We start from the raw sequence: 24026 nt of genomic DNA on the forward strand, positions 1-24026 counted from the left end.
AGGCTTGACGATTTTCAATAGTACAATAGTTTGAATAAACAAGCAAAATTTTTTTGCATTTTGGTGGATGCGTGTATAATTTTACAATCGATTGCTACAAGAATGAAGGAAATCGGCTGAAAACAAACCAACTTATAATCATCGAAAAAAGTTCTTTTCATAATTGAAACTTTAGACGGAACCACACTGGGGTCTATTTTATGCCAACTAGACGGAAGGGAATGGAACTAGAACATAAACATATTATCTTGTGATAAAATGTTGCTAGTCTTACCTTGGTGTTATAATGGTCTTTTTTCAGTTTAGTCCTGTGTCATCAGCAGTTATGGAAAGACACGCACTCGATCCAGAATCCTCACCACATGAATACCACGCGACGAAGGGCAAATATGCTGAACCCAGCATAGATACAACATATCGGCGAAAACAACGTGCCCGGATACGAACACGTATGGACCTGTATTGCTGAGTTACAGCAGCATGAATGGACTTACACGGAGCATGTTCATATCGATCGCCAGATGATATCGGATATCATTTCGAGCGTTCACACTACAGTGAGCTGATATGATTTGACATTTGTTTTGGTAATTGAAAAGGGAAGAAACAAAAACAGTTCAAAGCTAACATAAGACAAAAAGAGCAATGGGATCAGGATAGAGATGTCAGTTAGTTGGCTCGCACCTACGCGAACTCTCATATGCAATTGTCAAAATGTGCGGGATGAAAATAGCAAAAATATTTCCTTACTTTTTTCTCGCATGCAACGCAAATAGACGTTTCCCGTCGGACCTTACCCCCTATTTTTATATTTTTTCTTCGAAGTACTTTGCATTCAAAGATTAATAGCGCTAAAGTCAATTTTTTTCCATAAGTATTAAATTTACTATTATTTTTTGAAAAGTTGAAAATGCATGAATGTTGAATATATTTTTCACCTCGCATGAATGTTGAGTTAGGAAATTTACGTTCTTGCAGCACTGCAAAATATTATTCACCCAAACTTTTTGGCAACATTGTCATTTTTAACATGTTCTTGGTACTGGAATTGTTGACAAAACCAAGCATCGTTTTATTTACTATGAAGAAACTTCTGCACGCAAATTCAAATAACACATTACCTGACAAAGCTCTTTCGGAACTGCACCGAAAAAGTCTTTCCACAACTCGTAAAATAACGAGTCTAAAACTTAACTCTTGATTCGTTGCAGCTGCGACTGTATTTCCTCTTTTCAGAAAATCTTTCAGAAATAGTGGCAAACTATCCTTGAATTGTTTCAGCTTAAAACTAGGACGAAATAAATGAAACCACGAGACACTAAATCTACTCATCCATCAGTAGAATTCAGAGCGAGGGCCTAGTGTGGTTGGTAACGTCTCCGCCAACCACGCTCGACGCCTGGGTTCGAATCCCACCGCCGACATAGGTGTCGATGGTTGTGAGGTGGCGTGATCCACTCACAACCAACCCAACTGGTCTAGATTCAATCCTAGCCGACACCGGGAGATTTTCTGAGGCGAAAAATCTCTGGGATCACGCCTTCCATCGCATGAGGAAGCAAAGCCGTTGGCGCAGGTCCGTTAATAAACGGGTCGTGAGTTAGGGTCCTGGGTGTGGAGTCGTCTCCCTGGGCGTCGGTGATTGGCCACAGTGGCGGAACTAGACCGACGGTAAATAAGCGAGAGTAAAAAAAAAAATCAGTAGAATTCCCACTATAATTTGCCTCGCCAACCAAAGCGTAACTTTGTCGTTTTCCATCAACTATCATTCTATTTATTACCTTTTGAACTGATAACACTAAATCCACCTTCGACAATCAAATGTGCAAGTAGTTTGGCAAGATTCCGTACCTATGCTTTCTTCAATGCATGTATGCTCCTCAACCGATCGGCGATCATATTCGCAAAACTTTGGCAAAAACGCACCATAATCTGGATTGTAACCTTTTTCGGACAAACAGTAAATTATGACCGTGACCATCACTCGCTGATCTTTGATGACCAATCCGAGAATCCTATCTAACACTCATCCGTATCACTTTATCACCCGTACTCATTCGTTGTTCCCGGGCCAGATAATGCAACTGCTTTTGTTGCCCTTTAATGCAGATCCTTCTGTACCTTACCTTACCTTACCTAGCAGGCTAGAGCCGGGGTGGCTCGTGCTGTATCAAGAAGTCGTCTCCATTCAACTCGGTTCTGGGCTGTATGACGCCATGCTCCCAGGCGTCTTATCACTCGTAGGTCACTTTCAATCTGATCAAGTCATCGTGTACGCTGTGCTCCTCTGTTGCTGGTGCCGGAGGGGTTACTGAAAAGGGTCGTTTTAACCAGGTTGTCGTCCGGCATCCTTGCGACGTGTCCGGCCCATCGCAATCTGCAATCGCAGGACGCGCCCATCGCAGGACTAATGAGCAGCGCGTGCAGCTCATGGTTCATGCGTCTACGCCATTCTCCGTCTTCAGTCTGTACTCCACCGTAGATGGTTCGCAGCACCTTCCGTTCGAAAACTCCAAGGGCGTTGAGGTCCTCTGAGAGCAGTGTTGTCGTCTCTAGCCCATAGAGGACTACCGGTCTAACTAGTGTTTTGTACAGTTTCAACTTTGTACGGCGGCGCACTCGATTGGATCTCATTGTCTTACGAAGTGCAAAGTAGGCACGATTTCCCGCTTGAATGCGTCTCCGGATCTTCTTGCTGGTGTTGTTGTCAGCGGTCACCAGCGATCCTAAGTACATGAACTCGTCTACCACCTCAAGCTCATCGCCGTCTACGGTGATCCGGGGTGGGAGGCTGACATTGTTCTCCTTGGAGCCTCTTCCCTTCATATACTTAGTTTTCGACGCATTGATCAGCAGTCCAATGCGCTTAGCTTCCGCTTTCAGTCTGGTGTAGGTTTCCTCCACCGTCGCAAAGTTTCGTGCTATTATGTCGAAGTCATCAGCGAAGCCGTTAAGCTGAACCCGTTTCGTAAAAATCGTACCACTCGTGTCGATGCCCGCTCTTCGTTTAACACCTTCGAGGGCGATGTTAAAAAGCAAACAAGAGAGTCCATCACCTTGTCTCAATCCTCGGCATGACTCGAAGGGACTCGAGAGCATCCCCGAGACACGCACATAACACATCACACGGTTCATGGTAGCCTTGATCAGCCGCGTCAGTTTATCCGGGAAGATATCCTCGTTCTCGTGCATGATCTGCCATAGCTGTTCTCGATCAACTGTATCATAGGCTGCCTTGAAGTCGATAAAAATGTGATGCGTGGACACGTTGTACTCACAACATTTTTGCAAAATCTGTCGGATTGAAAAATTTTGATCCGTGGCTGCGCGGGCTCCCATGAAACCCGCCTGGTACTGCCCCACGAACCTCCTTGTTAAAGGTGTTAGACGTTGGAATAGAACTTGGGAGAGTATTTTATATGCATCGTTGACAAGCGTAATGCCACGATGATTGCAGCACTCCAGCTTGTCGCCTTTCTTATAGATGGGGCAGACGACTCCCTCCATCCACTCTTCCGACAGTTTTTCCTCTTCCCAGATCTTTTTTTTTTTTTTTTCAAAGGTGGCGGGGAAATCTGCAAACAGACACCTGAGAAGAGAACTCAGGGTGTGGGGATGAGACTAGGGGAGAGATGCTGGGGTAGTTACACTCCCCCAGACACCTACTTATCCCTGTCCCGACCCACTAAAACCCCTCCAGTCTCCAGCCCTGGTCTTCCCGGAACGACGGTTAAGTATTACGTCGGGAAGTGGCTTTTGTGCGTGATGCACCCTCTTTACTCTTATAACCTCCTAGCTAACTACCTGGAGACTGGTAATTAGCTACCACTGGCGTGTTGGTGGTTGACCCGCCACACACGTTGCAGCTCCAGAACAATCTGAGAGGCGGCCGCACAGACCGCGTTCCAGATGTCCGGGTCGTCGCACATCCTCCGGACTAGATTGTCCGGAGTAGTGCCAGGCCCGCTCACAGCCATCATGTTGCTCCTCGCTCTTACGAAACGGGGGCATACAAAGAAGACATGCTCAGCAGTCTCCTCTTCCTCCACGCACTCGGGACACATGGGGGACACCGCGTGTCCGAACCTGTGCAGATATTGCCTGAAACAACCATGGCCTGACAGGATTTGTGTCAGGTGGAAGTTCACTTCACCATGTCGTCTCCCGACCCAGCCGGATATCTCCGGTATGAGTCGGTGCGTCCATCTGCCCTTTGTGGAGTTGGACCATTCCCGCTGCCAGCGGAGCATCGAGAATGACCTTCTGGTACCTCGTATGCCCCTTGTGTCACGTTGGTCGAAACACTCTCTGTCCTCCTTGATGGCGATGCTGATAGGCATCATGCGGGACAAGACACATATTGCATCGTATGACACCGTACGATACGCACTCGCAACTCTCAGGCACATGAGCCTGTAGGTACTTTCCAGTTTACCACGGTAACTGTTAGTACCTAGCGCTCTGGACCACACTGGCCCACCATACCTAAGTATGGACGAAACCACGCTGGCAAGAAGTCTTCGCTTGCTGCCATAAACCGCTGAGCTATTGGACATCATACGAGATAGTGCTGCAATAGCCGATGAGGCCCTCTTACAGGCATAGTCGACGTGACTCCCGAACGTGAGCTTGTCGTCCACCATAACCCCCAAGAGCTTCAGGGATCGCTTCGAGGTGATGGTGCAGTCTCCGACTCTGACCACCGCCTGTTGCTCCGATTTACCGTTGTTCACAACCGTGACCTCCGTCTTATGATGCGCGAGCTCCAGTTTCCTGGAGCGCATCCAGTCCTCGACCTTGCGTATCCAGTGCGCGGCCGTCAACTCGACCTCCTCGATAGACTCGCCGTAAACCTCCAGCGTTATGTCGTCTGCAAAGCCGACGATCACAACCCCTACAGGGAACTTGAGTTTTAACACTCCGTCATACATGACATTCCACAACACCGGGCCCAGGATAGAACCTTGCGAAACTCCTGCGGTAATTGGGACGCACTTCTGACCCTCCTCTGTGTCGTGAACAAGTACTCGATTCTGGAAATAATTTTCCAGAATCTTGTACAGCGACACCGGTACATGGATGCACCTGAGCGCGAGCGCTATGGAGTCCCAACTGGCACTATTGAACGCATTCTTCACGTCGAGCGTGACGATTGCGCAGTAGCGTATTCCCCTTCTCTTGCGCTGGATTGCTACCTCCGCCGTCTTGATGACGGAAGAGATTGCGTCCAGCGTGGACCTGCCCTTCCGGAAGCCGAACTGGTTACTTGCCAGACCGTGTACACCCTCCGTGTACCTCACCAGTCTGTTGAGGATGATCCTCTCAAGCACCTTGCCCGCGGTGTCCAGCAGGCAGATAGGTCTTGGCCATTACGATCCTGTAGGCGTCACCCCACGGATTTGTATTGGCACTCGCACATAGCCTATCGAAGCAGGCCCTCTTGCTGGCCTTTATCGCACTCTTTAGCATCGATCTTGCCGAACTGAATGCTAAGCGGTGCTCTGTCCTCTCTTCTTAGTTTCGCGCACGCTGCATCCTCCGTCTTGCACGGAGGCACGCACTGCGAAGGTCGGCTATCGCGTCCGTCCACCAGTAAACCGGTGGCTTTCCATTCCTAGGTTGGCGAGTCCTAGGCATGGTGGCGTCGCACGCCCGCGATAGCATAGCAACTAGTTGGTCAGCAGTCGGGCGGAGCCAATTGCCCCCCTCGCGCTCCCTTCTCATTGCCTCTTCGAATACCTCGGCATCAAAGTGCGATGTCTTCCACCCGCGAACGGTCGGAGTGTTGGCTCTACCCGTCGCTTGCCGCCTCTCGTTGTTGTCTACACTAAAACAGACCGCCTGGTGGTCGCTATTAGTGTAGCCATCGTCTACCCTCCAGTTCTTGATCAGACCTGGGCTGGAGAACGTCACGTCGATGATCGACTCCGCACCATTTCTGCTAAATGTACTTTTGTTCCCAACGTTGGCCAGATCTAGGTTGAGCTTTGCAAAAGCCTCCAACAGGATCTGGCCCCTCTGGTTCGTGAAGCAACATCCCCACTCAACAGCCCAAGCGTTGAAGTCGCCCGCCACCACCAACGGCGTTAGGCTCGTTAGCTCCATGGATAGGAGGTCGACCATCTGGGCGAACCTTTCGGTAGACCAACGTGGCGGAGCATAGCAACTGCAGTAGAACACTCCGTTCACCTTAGCAACTACGTACCCTTCTTCTGAGGTTGAGACAACCTCCTGAACCGGGAACTTGCTCGTCGTACATATGGCCGCCAATCTGGACTTATCCGCAAACCAGTTACCGTTTCCGGGAGGGATGCGGTAGGGGTCCGATATGACGGCGATGTCCGACAACGACTCAGTGGCTGCTTGGTGTAGCAGCTGCTGAGCCGCGAAGCAATGGTTCAGGTTCAGTTGCGTCACCCTTACGCCCGTGGTTTCGCAGCCGGCTTACCGGCTGGGCACCTGGGGCCTCCCATAAGGTGCTTGGCGTCCCGTTTCCCGGAACATACCATGCACTTGGGAGACTCCCCACAGTCCTTTGCTTTATGGCCTGCACCTCCACATCGCCTGCACAGCTGGCTCCTATCGGGCCCCTTGCAGGTCCAGGACTTATGTCCACCCTCGAAGCACCGGAAGCAAATGTCTGGTTGCTGTAGTATGCCCAGAGGACATACAGACCAGCCGACCTTCAACTTGCCCTCTTTCAGGGCCAGGTTAGCGTCCGCCGACGGTAGTCGGAAGGTAGCTACCTGGGTCCCCGCCGGACCTTTGCGGAGGCGGATTGACTCCTTAGCCACCTCCACCCCGCACTTCGCTTTAAGGGCTTGTGCAATGTCGCACCCCTCAGTGATTTCGTCCAGGTTTTTAAGCTGGAGAGTCACTTCTGAGGTGAGTGCCCGCACTTGCACCTCCTTCCCTAGGACCTTTTCGGCTACCGTTTTGTAGGAAGCCCCCTTGTTCTTGGCGTCCTTCCGGAGCTCAAGTATCATCTCGCCAGTGCGAGATCGGCGGATACTCCGCACATCCGCCCCCAGATCCTTGAGCTGGGTTTCCCCCCTCATCTTCTTCAAGACTTCTGAGTACTTCGACCCATCCGTCTTGAGTATGAGGGCATCACCCCTACTCCGCGCCTTTTTGACCTTTTTTGGTCCTCTGGCTGCTCCGCCATCCGGTCGCGTCGCACCTTCCCGACGCTTCCTACCCTCTACGGTATTCCAAGGGTTGCCCGTAGCCCCCACCTGTGCCTTTTCCGCGGTGGACCTTGAACCGGTTGGCGTGTGTTCCCGTGGTAGTAGCACGACCAATCGTTTCTTGGTGTTCCCGGGGGCCGTTTTCCCCGGGGACTGCCTCGTTCGCCGCTTTCTCGGCCGCCTTCACCCGAGCAACGAGTTCTTCGTGCTCCTTTCTGGCTTCATCAATGGTGCTCCGAAGCAGGAGGAGGCTCTGCTTCAGGTCGCCAGCGATGTTTCGCCTGTTCGCCGAGAACTCGATTATGGCATCGAGTTGTTCAGACAGCGCCGCCACTCTTGGCCGCGTGTCCATACCGCTTTCGACGGCCTTGACTAGCAAGGGACTGTCCACCGAGATGTCTGGTGTGGACACCGACGGATTCGTCGTTTTTCCACCTCCAGACTTCGCCGTATCCGTCTCCGCCTTCTTCTGCGGAGACCGCTGGATGCCACCTCTTGCGAAGGGATTTGGTAACCCCTCCGCACCCGTCTCTTTTTGGTTCTTCGGGCTCATTTTTTTGTTAATTGGGTCCCCCTTCCAGCCGCTATCCTTGTCCATAGATGAGAAGTCGCTTGTATGGTCCCATGGTAATCTATGCCGAAGCAGTGAGGCCATGGGTAAGGGGGGTCGCCATAGTACCTTATGAGCACTATGACGCCCCCGCCCGCGTAAGTCAGGAAAGGGGCATCTTGTCCTAGGACTAGTTCCCCCCCATCTGATCCTTCTCTGCCTGATTCCCACCAGGCAATGGACGCGGAACGTACTGGAAGGCCTGCCAGGTTTTACGGGACGGAGACCCCTGCACCGGGTACCATCTCGCCGTTTCAAGCCGCTGTCACGCGACTTTACTAAGGGAGCTCGATGCAGGTGCCAGCCCTTGGTCGTGGTTCCTTATCGTATCCGACTCGAATCCGTTTCGTTCGCTGCCAGTTGCCATAATTGGGACCTTACTGGTGTCGGCCCCAATGGACGAGGGAGTGCATTTGGTTGATGGGAGCGGAACTACTCGCTCCGTCAGAGATGCTTCCGGGTAATTGTGGCATTTACGAGGAGTCGACGGCCCAGTGTCCGACCCTCACCACCCCTAGGCAATCTCCCGCTGCTGGTCCAGGGCTGTTAGGTACTGTCAGCGGTCGCCCTCATATAACGTGACCTCGGCGGTCGCCACGCGCCGACCCGTGGTGGCATGCAGCTCTTCCCAGATCTTGGAAATGACCCAGTGTAGTGCTCTAGCAAGCGTTTCTTTACCATGTTTGTAGAGCTCGCCCGGCAGGCCGTCTTTGCCGGTGGCTTTGTTGTTCTTCAGCCTCCCAATCTCCCGCTGAATTTCGTGGAGATCGGGGGCTAATACCCGGTCATCTACTGCTGGCACTTCCAGGTCCGTTCCAGTTCCGCTTCCGTTTGCTGCATCGCCATTCAGATGTTCATCGAAGTGCTGCTTCCACCTGTCGACCACCTCGCTGTCGTTCGTGATGAAGTTACCTTCCATATCCTTGCAAAAGTCGGCTCGCGGCACATAGCCTTTACGGGATTGGTTAACCTTTTCGTAGAACTTTCGCGTCTCATTAGCAGTGAACAGCTCTTCTAGCTCTTCATGGTCACGATCCTCTTGCTGGCGCTTTTTACGTCTCAGGATCGTGGTCATGTCGTTCCTTGCCCGTCTGTATTTGACCAGGTTCTCTCTCGTCCCTACCCTCAGGTAATTTACCCAGGTCCGGTTTTTCTCTGACACCGCTGCCTGGCATTTCCCATCATACCAGTCGTTTCTGCCACTCGGCGCCTCTGTTCCTAGTGTCGTTGTCGCGGATTCCCTAATGGCCGTGCGGATCATGGTCCAGCCATCCTCGAGAGAAGCTGCGTCGAGCTCCTCTGCCGTGGGTAGTGCCGCTTCAAGCTGTTGTGCGTAGACTTCGGCAGCTTGTAGGTCCCGTAGCTGCTTGATGTTGAGCCGCGGGGATCGGCTCTGTCGTGACTGGTAGACAGTCGACAGTTTTGAGCGCATACAAACCGCTACTAAGTAGTGGTTCGAGTCAATGTCCGCACCTCGGTAGGTGCGTATGTTGGTGATGTCCGAGAAAAATCGTCCTTCGATGAGCACATGGTCAATTTGGTTCGTTGTTTGTTGGTCAGGTTATTTCCAAGTGGCTTTGTGGATGTCCTTGCGGGGGAAAAATGTACTTCGGACCAAGCATGGAAAAGTTCACTCACTAGCAATATTTCATGCAAATGTGTTCTTTGATTTATCAGTTATCGTTCAACTATTTCCACTCGCGTAAAAGTTTCTCATAGAAACGCTGCTGATTGTTTTTCGCTTCTTAGAGTTCCGAATACCATAGAATGAGACTGAATGATTCAAACACGATAGTATTAATGGTATCCAAGTTCACTTGCATTCAACATTATCGCGAGAAGCTCTGAGATATTATCGCCAGTGATACAAAATTATGAATCCACATGAACGTTAGATTGCGTTCAATTGTTTGCTTGCCGAAGCAAATAGGTATCATTAATGCTTACGGAAATTGTAGCATGGTGCATAAGCATCTGATACTTGAAATCACCAAGAATCATCGTGGTATATCACGGTGAAAGCACGACGTGGAGTAGCCGAATTACGCCTACAAGCAATTAACATTTGAAAGAATCATTGCGATCGCTTGAGTGCAATCGATTACGATTCTTTCGTGAAACACTCGCTATATGTTGCTCGCTCCGCCTAAAGCAGGCAATACTGAAACGAAATCATCAAAGAAAGCTACCATATATTTCTTTGCTCTAAGTTGTCTCTTGCATGCTTGAGAATGTGTAACTTTTAATAACGATGGTTTGCTAGGATTGAAAGTTTATAAATAGCACGTTCAGAAATGATACCCGAATGATTGTTATGAGATACGAGTTTTTCCATCCTTGCTTCGGACTACCATTCCTCGGGAAGCTGCAAAGTTGACACATCTTTGGCCATTGTTGTTCGTTTCGGTGTGCAGACTTTCGTGTCCGATCACCGGTTTATACAAGTCTTCCCTTCCGATTTGAGCGTTCCTTCTGTACCAATTCCTCTAAATCATCAAAATCAGGGGCACGTGTTGTTAAGTTAAACGACCAGACGATTTGCATTTTGAGGGACAGTCCCGCTGCTTAACAAAATGTCCTACTTAGAAAAACGTCCCGCGAAATGTCCCACATTTATCAAAAGTTAAGCAACATTTTACTCACTAATGTACCTCTTTACGTCTAGAATAGCCAAATTGAACAAACGTTAGGGCGGTATAAAACCATTCAGTGAAAAAACGAACTTCTGAAATTATGTTCACCGCTAAATGCGCGGTTTTCGTTCAGAAGGCTAGAGTGATCCCTCGTGCAGATAACGTGGCATATAAGGTGTTTAATAAGTTGATGATTGATTCAAAGTGATCGATTAAAAAATTGATCAAAGCAGATAGGACCTTTTGAAATGTTTCTCTAGTTTTTTTTTACCTTTGAGATTATTTACTTCGAAAACAGCTGCCAGAAAATCGATGTCAACATTATTCAATGAGATATACAGGCAGGGATGCCAAATGTACAGATTAATCTGTATTTTACAGATTTTTGGCCGAAGTAACGGTACAGAATCTGTATATACAGATATACAGCTTTTCGTCGAAAAGTACAGATTTACAGATTTTTCGAAATTGACATTAATTTTTAAAACAATCCAAATTTTTTTTCATTTAATATTGAGCAAATTGATCATATTTTCAACTCCTCACACGTTTTAAGCTAAAAATTTGGTTTATGTACCATAAAAGCTTAAAAAATACAAAGTTCTTTGTGTTTAAACAATACAGATTTTTTCACAGATATTTTTGTTCCAGATACAGATATTCAGATTTTTTCAAGGAAAAACACAGATTTAAATGTGGCAACCCTGTATACAGGAAGGTGCGGAAAAAAAGGTAGTCAACATAAGACAGTAAATCCAAAACAACGTCATGGTTAAAAAACAACGTGAATCGAACAACACGGTTCGTGTTTCGAGTGTGAGATCTCGCCTAATTAAGCTTAGTTTATTATTGTCTTCATACATGAACACTCCATTGGTATACTTGTAGCATAAGCATTCTTCTCCCGCTATCTCCCCACCAATGCCGGATTTATGGCGAAAATTTACATGAAAAAAGATACTTGATATCTTATCGGAGAGCTGAGATATTGGCATTTTTACATGTGATGGTAAACTATGCATTTTAGCAAATATGTTAAATAACTGTTTTACTTTGGGAGATAAAATATAACAATGTTCAAAAATCAAATGCATTTTTGGAAGGCTGATAACTTAGTAGAAGGTTTAAAAATTCAGAAAAATCTGCGAAAGAAGCTAGAACGAAAATTGTGATTTTCAGTGCCCTCAAATAGAAAACTCAATGTTGCTCGTAATATGTAAGATATAGAAACATGATGTCTTGGGTAAAGTTTCTTGTTTTAACCTAAAACTTTGTCGAAAACACCTTGCGTCTATCTTATTATGATTAAAAAGTAAATTTTTTATCTCACTCATTGGTGGATTGATCACTCATCTTTCTAGTTTAACCCGTAAAGACCCGGGACGGAACTTGTTTTTTGAAAATGCTCGTTCTCAGCACTGGAACGGCCGATTTGGGAAAACTTGGACTTTTATTCAAGGGGAATAGTTGCTCTAAGTTTTGGTAAAGGTGCTACCCCTCTTGACCCCTCCCCGTTTTTGTGAGACGCTAATATGTCTGTGTTTTTTTCTAATTTTTCAAACAGATTGAGCAAACACTGGGAATTTTCATACGTATCAATTGCTCCATGTATCAAATCATGTCAGGTGGATGAAATATGGTATGTAAGAGTGAATTTTGGAGTTTCCAAATTATTTCAGTACAAAATCACAAAACTACGAATTTTTATAATAAAATCAAATAAGAAAATCGTTCTTCAAATTTTAAGCTCTACATTTTTGAAATAAGGTCTTTTGAATTAATACGCGATGAAATATTTATTTAAGCATGCATATATTTTGATAAAAACGAGTTTAAATTCACTAAAGTACGTATTTTCATGGAAACCTGATTTTCTCAGTCTCCCACAGTTGGTTTCAACTTTGCTCTTCAATTTTCAAGCTCTTCATTTCTAGAGTAACATCTTCTGAATCCATAGATGCTGAAAGATTTATTCTAGCATGCGCAGATTTAGAGAAAAACGATTTTGAATTCACTAAAGTACGAGTTCTTATGAAAACTTGATTTTCTCCAAATCTGTGCATGCTAGAATAAATCTTTCAGCATCTATGGATTCAGAAAACGAAACTCTAAAAATATGGAGCTTGAAAATTGAAGAGCTAAGTTGAAAACTACCGTGGGAGACTGAGAAAATAAGGTTTTCATGGAAATACGTACATTGGTGAATTTAAATTGGTTTTTCTCAAAATGTTTGCATGCTAAACTAAATATTTCATTACGTATGGATTCAGGAGACCTTACCGCAAAAATGTAGAGCTTAAAATTCGAAGAACGGTTTTGTTGCTTGAATTTTTATAAAAATACGTAGTTTTGTAATTTTGTACTGAAATAATTCAAAAACTCCAAAATTCACTCATACCATATTTCATCCACCTGACATGATTTGATTCATGGAGCAATTGATACGTATGAAAATTTCCAGTGTTTGCTCAATCTGTTTGAAAAATTAGAAAAAAACACAGACATATTTGCGTCTAACAAAAACGGGGAGGGGTCCAGAGGGGTGGCACCTTTACCAACACTTAGAGCAACTATTCCCCTTGAATAAAAGTCCAAGTTTTCTGCTGAGAACGAGCATTTTCAAAAAAAAAGTTCCGTCCCGGGTCTTTACGGGTTAAAAGATGCTAATCGCGCACGGCCCTACGTTGTGTTTAATTTTGCCCTTTGGCATCACGAGAGGGCAATTAAGGCCCAGGGAGAAGGTTTCTTTCGCGCACCACGAAACGCACAATTTTTACTATGCTACTGTACATTTATTCAAGACGGTACAATATTCACAACTAGCAGAACACTAATGACTAACACTGGCGCTGCTGTGGAGAGCGCTTTTATAGGCTGCCTCTCGGGCGGCAGCATTGTCGAGCCAGAACATAGCTTGAAATAAGCGCGCGCAAACCGGCGTCGTTTGGGCCTCAGCAGGTCACTCACGGATGACAGTAATGCCCAGCTGAGGCGGAAGTTTTGGCGCGAACAGATGCATTTTTGAATATCCTGAAACTTCTCCGAACGTACCCTATGGCTATAATCAACATTTGAATCACTATTTAGGAAATTATTCGCACAAACGGCAAAATAAAACACTGCGTAATGGAGATAATGAGTTTTAGTGGCATTTTTGTAAAAATGCATAGTTTTCCATCACATGTAAAAACGCCAATATCTCAGCCCCCAGATAAGATATCTAGGATCTTTTTTCACGTAAATTTTCGTCTTGAATCCCGCATTGCAGTAAAAATTTCAATTTTTGATCAAAAAATTTTTTAGTATGTTTTTTGAAGGGTTTTATCAAAAAATTATGAGAAAAATTCACTTTTTTGTGAAGTTCAATGGGCTCTATGAGTCAAATAATTGAATGCGATGCTAAACTAAACCATGCAAAATATTTAAAAACAATCCTACAAAAATAAAAAAATATATGGAAAAATGTAGGAATTGAACAGATTTGAAAAAGTGCAAAAGAGTGGGTTTGTAGCTTGAAAAAGTAATTTTTTAATAAATCACGTTTGGACAACCTGAAAACAGTTTTTTAGAAAGACGAAATGTTCTACAAAAATGCTATAAATAACCTCATCTTTCAATTGAGGGCTGAGCACTTTGACTTTTTCAACATTGATTTTTTTGGGGCAGCCTGATGAATATGTGACTTGTTTGCTTCATGTTTTGGCGTCATTTTGAACAGAACTAAGCATTTATAAGTAAAACATAAAATACTGGCATGAAAAGAAGAAAGAGATTACATACACATGTTCTTATTTCTCACTGTGCATGTTTTTATGCGAGTAAGAGATCCTCACGAAAAACCCATGTTTCAGTTGTTACACTTTTCAGTGAAGTTGGTGGATATTCAAATAAAGACGGCTAAGAACACAATATAGTGAGTGATTTAAGGCAATAAGCAAGGCAAAGCCTTGGTGCTACAGACCGATTCGGAACTCGACCTTCTGTTTATTATACACAGACTTCGCAGCCAACTGTTTAGTGTACAGGACAATTGCGGGGCTAGCGCTACGATCCTACTTGCACTAACAGACTTCTCTCGAGCCAACACTCGAACCTACGACGACTGGCTTCTTAGGCCAGCATCATATCTCGGGACCAGCTGGGAGACTTAAGGTAACACGAGTTTTTAAAAACACGGCTGTAGTAAAAGGTTTTCGACATGTGTAATTGACTCTATTCAAGATTTGACCATCTATTTGGTAATTGAATATTATAGGCGACATTTTGATTTCCTACCAGTAGCAATAGTTATTTCAGAAATCTGTACAGTGCTTCAAACAACTTATTGGAACATAGTCAGAAGCAAGAACCGATGAATGCTCGCGGTAAATATATCATATGCATCAGATTCAGTGGAGGATCCGGTTTCATCGTTCCTTTCTTTTCAGAGCTCACGAAGCGCCTGAACTATCTCAAATTTCCACTAAACTAAGCCCAAACCATAGGATTTATAAAGTCTAGCGTTTAACCGTCTTTTTTTCATTGGCACGCCATAAGTCGCATTTAGTTTGAGTTTGGATGTGCGAGGAAAATCTGGTGGAAGGAATCTTATTAACAATTACGGATTCGAGTCTCAAGGGTTATACCAATGTTTGGGGTTCACACAATCTAATGATAGTATGGAGCGAATAATTTCATTGGGTTAGAATAAGGCCTTATAATAAAAAAAATATTATCGACTATCAGATGGACCCTATTTTTGATTTTGATACCGCTCGGTTAGTTACAGTAACTCTTCGTTTATATTGCTAATATATAAGGGCATCTTCAGCGGTGGTCTATTTTTGAAACAACTTTATACTAGATTTACACCAGCGAAACCAGAATAGAACCAGATAATATAGACCAATTTTTCGTTCTCCGCACCGGTGTTGTATATCTTGTTGTTTTGAACCGCTGACATCTGTCACACTGTCAACAATTCAATACCCCATGCTATCAGTTTATGAGAGTTGTTATAATAAAAAGCACTCAATATTTAACAAACGGAAATTCGATAATTTATACGCACATTAAACGATTACTTTGGCAAGACACTATATCCACAAGGCTTTATGGATTTGGCGGTTTGACCCGAGCGTTAGTGACATTTCTCACGATGGATTAGTATGATCGAAAAATTTCTGTAACAAGTTGGGCTTCAGAGGTTAGCGAAAAATATTTGATCGCGTAGATGTTCGTCTTCCGTTTTCATCTAATTAATATTTCAAATTCTCACAGTTCTTCAAACTTGGGTTGGGTTTTGAGGATATTGAAACAAGCCTGCATTTTGAAAATTTCAGTTCAGTGTCTTCGAGGAACATTTTTCTGGCTTCTTAAGGTCTCCTTTAGTCTCACTACAATTAAGGCAATTAACAAATACCCAACATATTTGTCATCCTGGTGGCTGATGGTTGCAAACCAATTAGTTGAACCTACGGTCATGGTCTTCCAGAATTCCCCCTTTTGCTGATTGGTTTTCTTGAAGCCGAAAACGACAAACCTGTTCATTTTCTTCTTCGGAAAATCCACAAAAATGAATTGTGAATTGTGATAAAAAATCTTTGTTTTGTTTGTTCCCCAACACTCGCAAAACGCTTATATGAAAATAGCTAAAAATGAGGTATTCAATTGAAATATGACATTTTACCCACCTATTGGTAGCGTACGAAGGGTTTTAGAACGATCTATTTCTCGTTCCAAAAAGTGACAAAAATAGACCAAAACATATACCAGTTTCAATTTTTTTTCAATTTAGATCTGGTATAAAACAAAATTTACACCACCGGTGCAGCAGTGAATTAGAGTTTGTTCCAAAAAAAAAGAACAAAACAACGATTTGGACCACCGCTGAAGATGCCCTGAAGAGAAAGAAACGAGAAAATTCCAACTTGGGAATATTTATAACTACTATCGATTGTACTTTTTCATATCCTCAGTTCATCCTATAAACGAAGTTTCGGTTACCACAAAAAAGCTGCAGACGAAAACCTGAACCCAGTGGAGGTAACATGAAATTGGATATTGAAAAATTCACAGTTTTTTCCTTACTGGTATTGTTATAAATGAGTAATACAATGTAAACATAAATACTACAGGAAGCAAATATAAGCCTGTTCAATTTCACATCGATGTCGATCAGGGTGAAGTAGATGTAGCCACGATCTCGTTCGTCGTTTCACCAGTACTTTTGACTAGCTCGTCGTGGTAGGTATCCAGCATTCGTCGCATTGCTCTAACAATGTGAAGGTCATTTATTTGACCTGCCCCAACAATTGGATCTGGTTGACCGGATCCGACAACTGGATCTGCAACAGTCGGATTAGCGCTCTGCACTGGAGCGTCCACGGTGAACAGTTGTTCCATAGCTCTAAGGAGTACCTTGGCTGAGGTTAGCAGACGATTGTTCTGTGCTTCGCGATAGCTGCTAACTATTTCGGAAGCCGGAGGAACGTGTCCATCAATAAAAGCTCGTACAGTGTCACGGAATGTTGGTGCCGGAGGAGGGACGGTCGGAGCTACCACGACGTCAGAAGGCGCAGCCGCTCCAACTTTCGCATCGATCTGTTGTAAGTATTGACGAAGTTCATCTGCGAAACTACCTGAGACAGTAGTCCGTCGTTGGCCACGAACCCGATCCCTAGGACGATCCTGTTGACGATTACGATTTCGAGGTTGCCGGGTAGCACGAGTGCGTTGACGATTTCTAGATACGGGTATGCACATGTCACATGTGCAGGGAGGAGCAGAGAAAGCTACCGGAGCCGCGACCAAAACTGAAGAGTCAGATGAGGCTGCACCGACGAGAGATTCAGCATTCAGACGTCTCCGCCGGGGTGTGTTCAAATTATTATTCCGAGCAGCAAGAATTTCGTTTCTCAACGTTTCTACCGCAATTGGTTCAACAACCGGCGGAGGGGGAACTGGAGCTGTGGTTGTAGTGGTTGTTGTTGGATCCAGCTGATTTCGCCACTCTCTAAACGCTACTCCTATGGACCCAACGATTCTATCTTGCCATTTTTGCACATCATCTGGACTCATGCGTAGCCATTCCAAGTCGAACGGTGGTCGCTGGTTTGTTTTGTTTCGGCGGTTGAAAAGCTGGCGTTTAACGATCATTTTATGGTAACTTACAAGGAGAACCAGAGAGTACCAAAGACAAGTTAGGTTTGTAACATGTTGAGGTAACATTATTTATTTACATTCATAGTTCTAACGATAACATACAATATAACAAGTGTGCCAAAAGCGCTAGCGTTTGATTTTTTGTAGAATGGATATGGCGATGATGAAGGATGCTCGAACTGCACGGGTCAGCACAGGTTGCATTCATGACTGGGTTGACTACGGTTAGCTCTTCTGACCAGTGATCATGTTTCTCCACGGTTTGAAGAGGTCCAACTTGAATAGTGTTCGCACTAGAAATAAATGATATCGCGGTTATTTTGGCATGAAAATGGTTGATTATCCACACGGGGAAGGCTTAGCGTACGTGGACTTGAAGCGAACGAATCCGCTATCGTTCCGGATGTGCGGGTCGACCGCTCCCGCGGGACACAGGTGCTCTTGGGGGTAGCGACGGTTTCGCTCTTGGGCGTTGGTTTGGTGGCAGCGTTTTTTGTGCGCTGCTGAACTGCCTCGACGAATTCGTTCAGCTTGGGGACACCATTTTTCAACAACTGTGCTGGTACTCCCCCCAGCACTGGATTGTCGTTCTTTGCGCAATGCTCTTTGACGGTTTTGACAATGAAGTCCTGCATGCCTGGTGTTAGTGATGAGCCGCGATTGGGCGAGCTGACGTCTAGGTGGCTTTCAATACGCTGACGATGGCGACCGGATCGGGACCTTCGACGTCGACGATCATCCAAGCTACCGTCCAAGCTTCGCTTGGGATGGCTTCTTTCCTGCTGTACTTCCTGACTGTCCTCGAAGGAATACTCGATAGAATCTGCCTTTCTTGGGAGGGTTGTCTTCGGTTTGCTTCGAGGCGTTGTAGAGGGTATTGTTGTTACGTGCTTTTTTGTGGTTGTACTGGTCTTTCGGGTAGCCGATTGTTGATGCATTAGACTCTGGACACGATTCAGTTGTAGCGTGGGTTGTACGGTAGGCTTTAGACTCTTGTGGATATCCAAGGATTTTCGGGAAGAACTTCGAGCAGTTTGTTGCGGTTTTACTGCAAACACATCTTTCCAGTTGTCTGCTTTAGTTGAGGATTGTACTTCTCGTTCCGTTGAAACTTTCGGTGAGTTAAACGAATGGATTAGCTTACGCAGCATAGCCTTGTTGATGCGAGCCTGTCGGCGCCAGGCACGACGTTGAGCAACCCGCTTTGCTGGATCTGTTTCTTGTGACTCATCTTCTGGAACGACGTTGTTACGGGTGTATTCACTGTCTGGTATACTCTTCTTGGATCGCAGTCGGAACCGCACCCGCTTACGTAGTGGTTTTTCTGTGCTGGTTGTAGTAGTGGTAGTTGTTGTGGGGGCTTCTGTCGTGGTTGTTGTGGTAGAGATTGTGGTTGTACTGGTGCTGGTGGTCAATGGAACCATTGTGGTTCGACGAGGTTTCATAAAACGAGGCAGCAAGCTTTCCTGTCGCCGAGTTTTCATATTTCGCATAACTTTACGGTCTTCGATCGCTGCGAGTGTTTGCGCCGGTGCAGGTTCTGTGTCACTTTCTCGTTTCTGTATTTCGATGGCTGGTTTTACAGAAGTTACTTTTCCGCTGAATAAACAATTCATCAGCTGGTCTCTTCTCTGTGGGAAAAGTCGAAGTCTCCGTAAACGTTTTCTGAACTGCTCTTTGGACGAAGTGTCGTCGGAGGGGTTACATTTGCGAACATCTCGACAGCGATTTACGCCCCCATCCATCCCTAACGTGGAGTCTGTAGTAGAAGAAAAACAGACGGCAACTGAGTTAACGGCCGATTCCGTTTGTTGCATCTCTTCGTTGGTGTTGTTCATATGCTTGAGACTCCATTGTTTTAGTTTGCGTTTAAAAAGGTGTTTGTTGCGGCACAATTTGGATTGGCGACGTTTTGTTGGACAGGGACTTTCCGTTACTTGATCCTGAGAATTACTAGCTACGCAGTCTGGATCGGCCCCTTTACGCTTTTCTATTCGATGTGGAAGCTGACTGAAATTTTCCTTGATATCAGCATCATTGGCACAGCCAAGATGGAAGAAGTTGTAATTCACTATTCCGCCGGGTTTGCGATGTTCTGCCCGATGATGACCTACTAGTTGGTAAGGAGAAACCATCTCCGATCCGTTGGATCCAATAAATTTGACAAGCGTCACATCCTGTGGATCTGGGGTGTCGGGTATTGCATTGCTGAAAGGATTTGGGGACTGTTTCAACTGTCTGCTGTCTTGGGTAACACTAGAGATATCGCCAGGAACGGGATCAACGGGAGTAGGATCGGATTCAAGGGTGGACAGGGCAAACGCTTGCCAGAGCTTGAAAAGCGCACTTGTTAAAAATTGAACAATTGGACTAGACTGCCTAGAGGCTTCGCTTGTGTTTGGTTCATCGTTAGAACTGTGATCTAATTCAGACGAAAAGGATTCATACCTGTTTCTAGCAGTACGTGGACGGCCGTCACTTTCTGAATGTAAGTCTGAGCTTTCCCTGGCATTATTTGGTTGATGATCGTGAGATGTGTTAGTGGATGACACGGATGATGGCACATGCGCTGATTTTGGATCGTTATTTAGTTCCTGAAAACTGGCTCCTGTTAATTGGGGGAGTTCTAATGAATGTCACAGATTGCTGTCTATTGCTAGACTTATCTTACCTGCGGTCAGTGGAACTGAATCACTAAGCGATCGTTTATATCGGTAGTAGTTACCTCCATGCCCGTACTGCGAGTGAGGACGACTATAACCGTAATGACCTCGATTGCCGTAATGGCCGCGATGTCCGTAGTGACCCCGATTACCGTAATAATTTCCATAGTGATAGTTTCCGTAGTGATGATAGTGTTGATGCGTATGTTGCATATGCTGCATTCGGTGCTTTTTACGGTGTTTCTTATGTTTACCGCCGACTATCGGATCTGAGTCGCCACTTTCGCCACTCGCAGATGCTCGAACTGTGTCGTCTAATATTGGATCGATACTACTGTCTTCGTTGAAATACCCGACTATTGTTGGCAACAATTCGGGGCGATGGATATCTTCCGTTTCAAAAGGAGAGTGCACCATTATCTGAATATCGTCGTCATGCTGCGATGGTGAATCTTCATGAATGTGGCTTTGAACAATTGAAGATTCTCCACTGTGCATATCTTCAGATTTTTCCGCTTCGGCAACAATATCACCTTCGTCCACATCTTCGGTTACCGGAACTACCTCTCTGTTGTCTATCTTCTCCGCGGATATTTCACGTTTGATGTTCTCCGGGCGGAATGTTCTAAGCCTCAATGACATTCTTCTTCGTCCACCACTTTCCAAACTTACCGAATGAACTCCTTCACTACTTTCCTCAGCCTCTGGCGCAAATCGAAACTCCGGGATGAGTTTATCAATCGTTCCGTCGTCGTTGTAGACTCCCATTAGCATCGGCCCTAAGTATTCGTCCTCCTCGTCATCATGCTTTTCAATCATGTTTGCTTCGGAAACTAAAAAACTATCAGTTTCTTCGCTTGCTGGTGAGTCACGCTTCTGGTGCTCTGGTCTATACGCTCCTTGAGCTAGACTCAGTTTATATTCTACACTGCTCTCTTGAATTGGAAAAAATTCTTCGTTACATGCCTCGACTATCGAATGGAACGGTAAAGCTGCAGCAAGTTTGTCGATTGTTCCATCTCTGTTATAAAACCCGATCACCTTAGGCTGCTCATCACTACTGTTATCCTCTGCATCAGTCCAATCGCTGTCTTCACTTTGCTCAGGTTCGATTCTGTTGTCTTCCGTAGCTTGTCTGTCGGTTTGTTTTTGTTCCGTTTCTTCACTTGACTCCAAATCGCGTTTATGATGTTCGGGTCGGAATGCCTGGTGCTCTATGGGCTGAACGTTTTCCTCACTCGCAAATACATCTTCCTCTTCCGCGTGAGAAACCGTTGATTCGAAAGTTTTCTGTTGTTGAATTTCGTCTGTAACGTTCTCTTCACTCTCATGCTCATCTTCCTTTTCCACGTCGGAAACCGTTGAAGCTTCGTGTTGCTTCTGTTCCATTTCTAAACTTGCATCCAAATCTCGCTTCTGATGCTCAGGGCGGAAAACCTGATGTTCCATTGGTTTAACGCTTTCCTTACTCGCAATTTGTTCCGTTTCTTCCGGTGTTTCTTCGATCGACACTGAAGGACCGTCAGAAGACATTTCATCAGTTGTTTCATCGATATGACCCGCTCCCACCAATTCATCTGCTTCTTCATCACTTTCAACTGGCGTAACATTTTCCTCCTCATTCAACATAATTCCACTTTCGGCATCGGTAACCTCTTTTTGATCTAATGTTTTCTCCACACTAGCATCCAAATCCCGCTTCTGATGCTCCGGCCGGAAAGCAACGTATTTTTTATCCACTTCAAGATTGTCGATTCGCTCACTAGTTTCATCTCGATCATATGCGTCTATTGGTTGCAGCAACTCATCGATAGTACCGTCATCATTGTACAATCCCTGTAACGTGGGACTCATATTTGGATACACAATATCCGTCCAGCCTCTGGTTACGATCACCCTTTCCAAACTATTACGAGGAATTTCATTGTCCAGCACCAGTCGTTTCCAAGCAGGCCTTTGGAACCGCCTTTCTTCCATCGATGCCGTTATTTCGGCCGATAAGTCTCGTTTACGATGGTTCCGACGAGTTAAACGATGTTTGACAGCTGCTTTTCCGTGAGCCTCTTCATTTGGTGATATTTCTTCGCTTTGCGTCTCTCTTCGACTGCGATCGCGATGGAACGAATGAATCGAACCGTCTTCATTGTAGTAACCAATCAGCTCCGGTAGAAGTTCTGGCGTTTTAATTTCCTGTGGTACGTGTGCTGGATGGACTACATAATCCAGTGAATCAGAGCTAGAACCCATTCTTGCAAATGGAGATTTTCTGACCGTTCCCGCGTGTGATTGTTCATCATCTTCGCTAGCATTGGGATTCTCTGCTCGGACAAACGGTGACTTTCTCAGTGATTGTGATACTGCACGAAGCCTACTGAGAGGCGAACCCCTAAAATGTGTTGGATTTCTACCGCGTAATCTTCCGAACACTTGACCCTAGCGGAAATAGAAAAAAGCACACACTTTAATCACTGATGGAAAAACAGTTTCAGTTATTGAAGCTAACCTGTGCAATGGCATTATCCGCCATCCAGAAACTTATTGCTAGCACCGTGCATGTCACCAGCACGAATTGACGCGCCTGCATAAAATAAACAAAAAGTCACAATGAATTTTTCACCAAAAATTTCAACACCCGAAAAGAAAACACAATCCTACCATTCTGTGTATTTCGACACTTGTTCCCACTTTCAATTACTAGTAAACCTACACCTCACTACACATCGCTTTCGAATGTGACTGTCTAACTGACTGATGGTTTACCCAATGTAGGCTCTTATAAGGAGCTCATCTGAGCCTTGCTACAGATCCAGAAATGTTTTGTAAACTGTCCACCGGTTGATCCGGTGACTGACAGTTGCTTTCGGCGCTGTGCTAGGTCACCAGGGCCATCCACTGGCAGTCAGCATCGGTAAAAATCACGTGCGGCTCGACATTGTTTTGGAAACAAACTCTGTTAGTAAACAGTAAATTGGACGCTCGGTGTAGACTTGTACCGTTCGATGGGGGCCACCACCAGTAAAACCGTACGGAGAAGTCACACCGAGAAGTTATGGTGGGTGCATTTGGTCACTAGCGACGGCAGGGGTCATTCACCTGGGCAGTTTGAATGCTGATATTCTATAGTGACAAACTTTTGTTTTTTTTTTTTTTCATTGATCATTGCACCTCATCACACAATAGTTAATTATGATATTTACTATGTAAGCTGAATGATTGAAAACGCATACTAGAAATTCAAAATGTATCTAAGCATTAGAGAACGCCTTACTTTTATGTATTGTACTGAGTTCTAGAAGCCAGTAAAATGTTCGCGTAGTAAATACGAAATGAAGGCTCTTGGCGGTTACGTTTTAAGTAGTATCCATTTTGATAATACATTTTTTTCATTTCACTATTCTTTTTTATGCGGACCCTACAAATTTGGAACGAATCTTCGCGGTTGTTCCCCGAGTGTGCAGTTCTCACCATAAAAATCATGGAAGTTCTGAATGAGGTTCACAAGGTCAAACGTTCATACGATGCAGCTTAGTTCGACGAACTAAGCATTTGTTTTTTCTGTGTGTATGTACCTATCGTTCTCCAATCTTACTCATCTCTATCAGAAATAACTGAACGGATTTTCTTAACCTTATAATCAATTCAATTCGAGCTTTGCCGAAACGAAGCGAAGGATGGCAATTGGTTCTTGGGCATAACAGTAGTTCGTGCATGAAGGTGGGTAATTTTGGTGTTTTGTATCATTCTTCCAATGCTAGTGACCACCATTTCCTTGTAATATTGGAGAACTGGC

General features: G+C 45.1%; 1 protein-coding gene across 1 annotated transcript; it reads right to left on the reverse strand.

Moving 5' to 3' along the window:
- Positions 1 to 17611: 17611 nt before the first annotated feature.
- On the reverse strand, positions 17612 to 22972 carry LOC129728987 (uncharacterized). The gene is made up of 6 exons (XM_055687461.1): positions 22892 to 22972; positions 22740 to 22814; positions 20245 to 22669; positions 20022 to 20181; positions 17941 to 19781; positions 17612 to 17866 (listed from the first exon to the last, which is right to left on the reverse strand). Exons 1-6 carry the CDS (start codon positions 22892 to 22894, stop codon positions 17799 to 17801), a joined length of 4572 nt encoding a protein of 1523 aa, XP_055543436.1. The 5' UTR covers positions 22895 to 22972; the 3' UTR covers positions 17612 to 17798.
- Between the last annotated feature and the right edge of the window lie 1054 nt (positions 22973 to 24026).

This window comes from Wyeomyia smithii, chromosome 3, assembly GCF_029784165.1.
Source record: "Wyeomyia smithii strain HCP4-BCI-WySm-NY-G18 chromosome 3, ASM2978416v1, whole genome shotgun sequence".
NCBI lineage: Eukaryota > Metazoa > Arthropoda > Insecta > Diptera > Culicidae > Wyeomyia > Wyeomyia smithii.

Bases quoted from the DNA above. Each gene is read 5' to 3' on its own strand.
- LOC129728987 (XM_055687461.1), bottom strand. The intron at 22,670-22,739 runs GTTAGCTTCAAT...TATTTCCGCTAG, and splicing joins CGGATAATGCCATTGCACAG to GGTCAAGTGTTCGGAAGATT. The intron at 19,782-20,021 runs GTATGAATCCTT...AAATCCTTTCAG, and splicing joins CCACGTACTGCTAGAAACAG to CAATGCAATACCCGACACCC.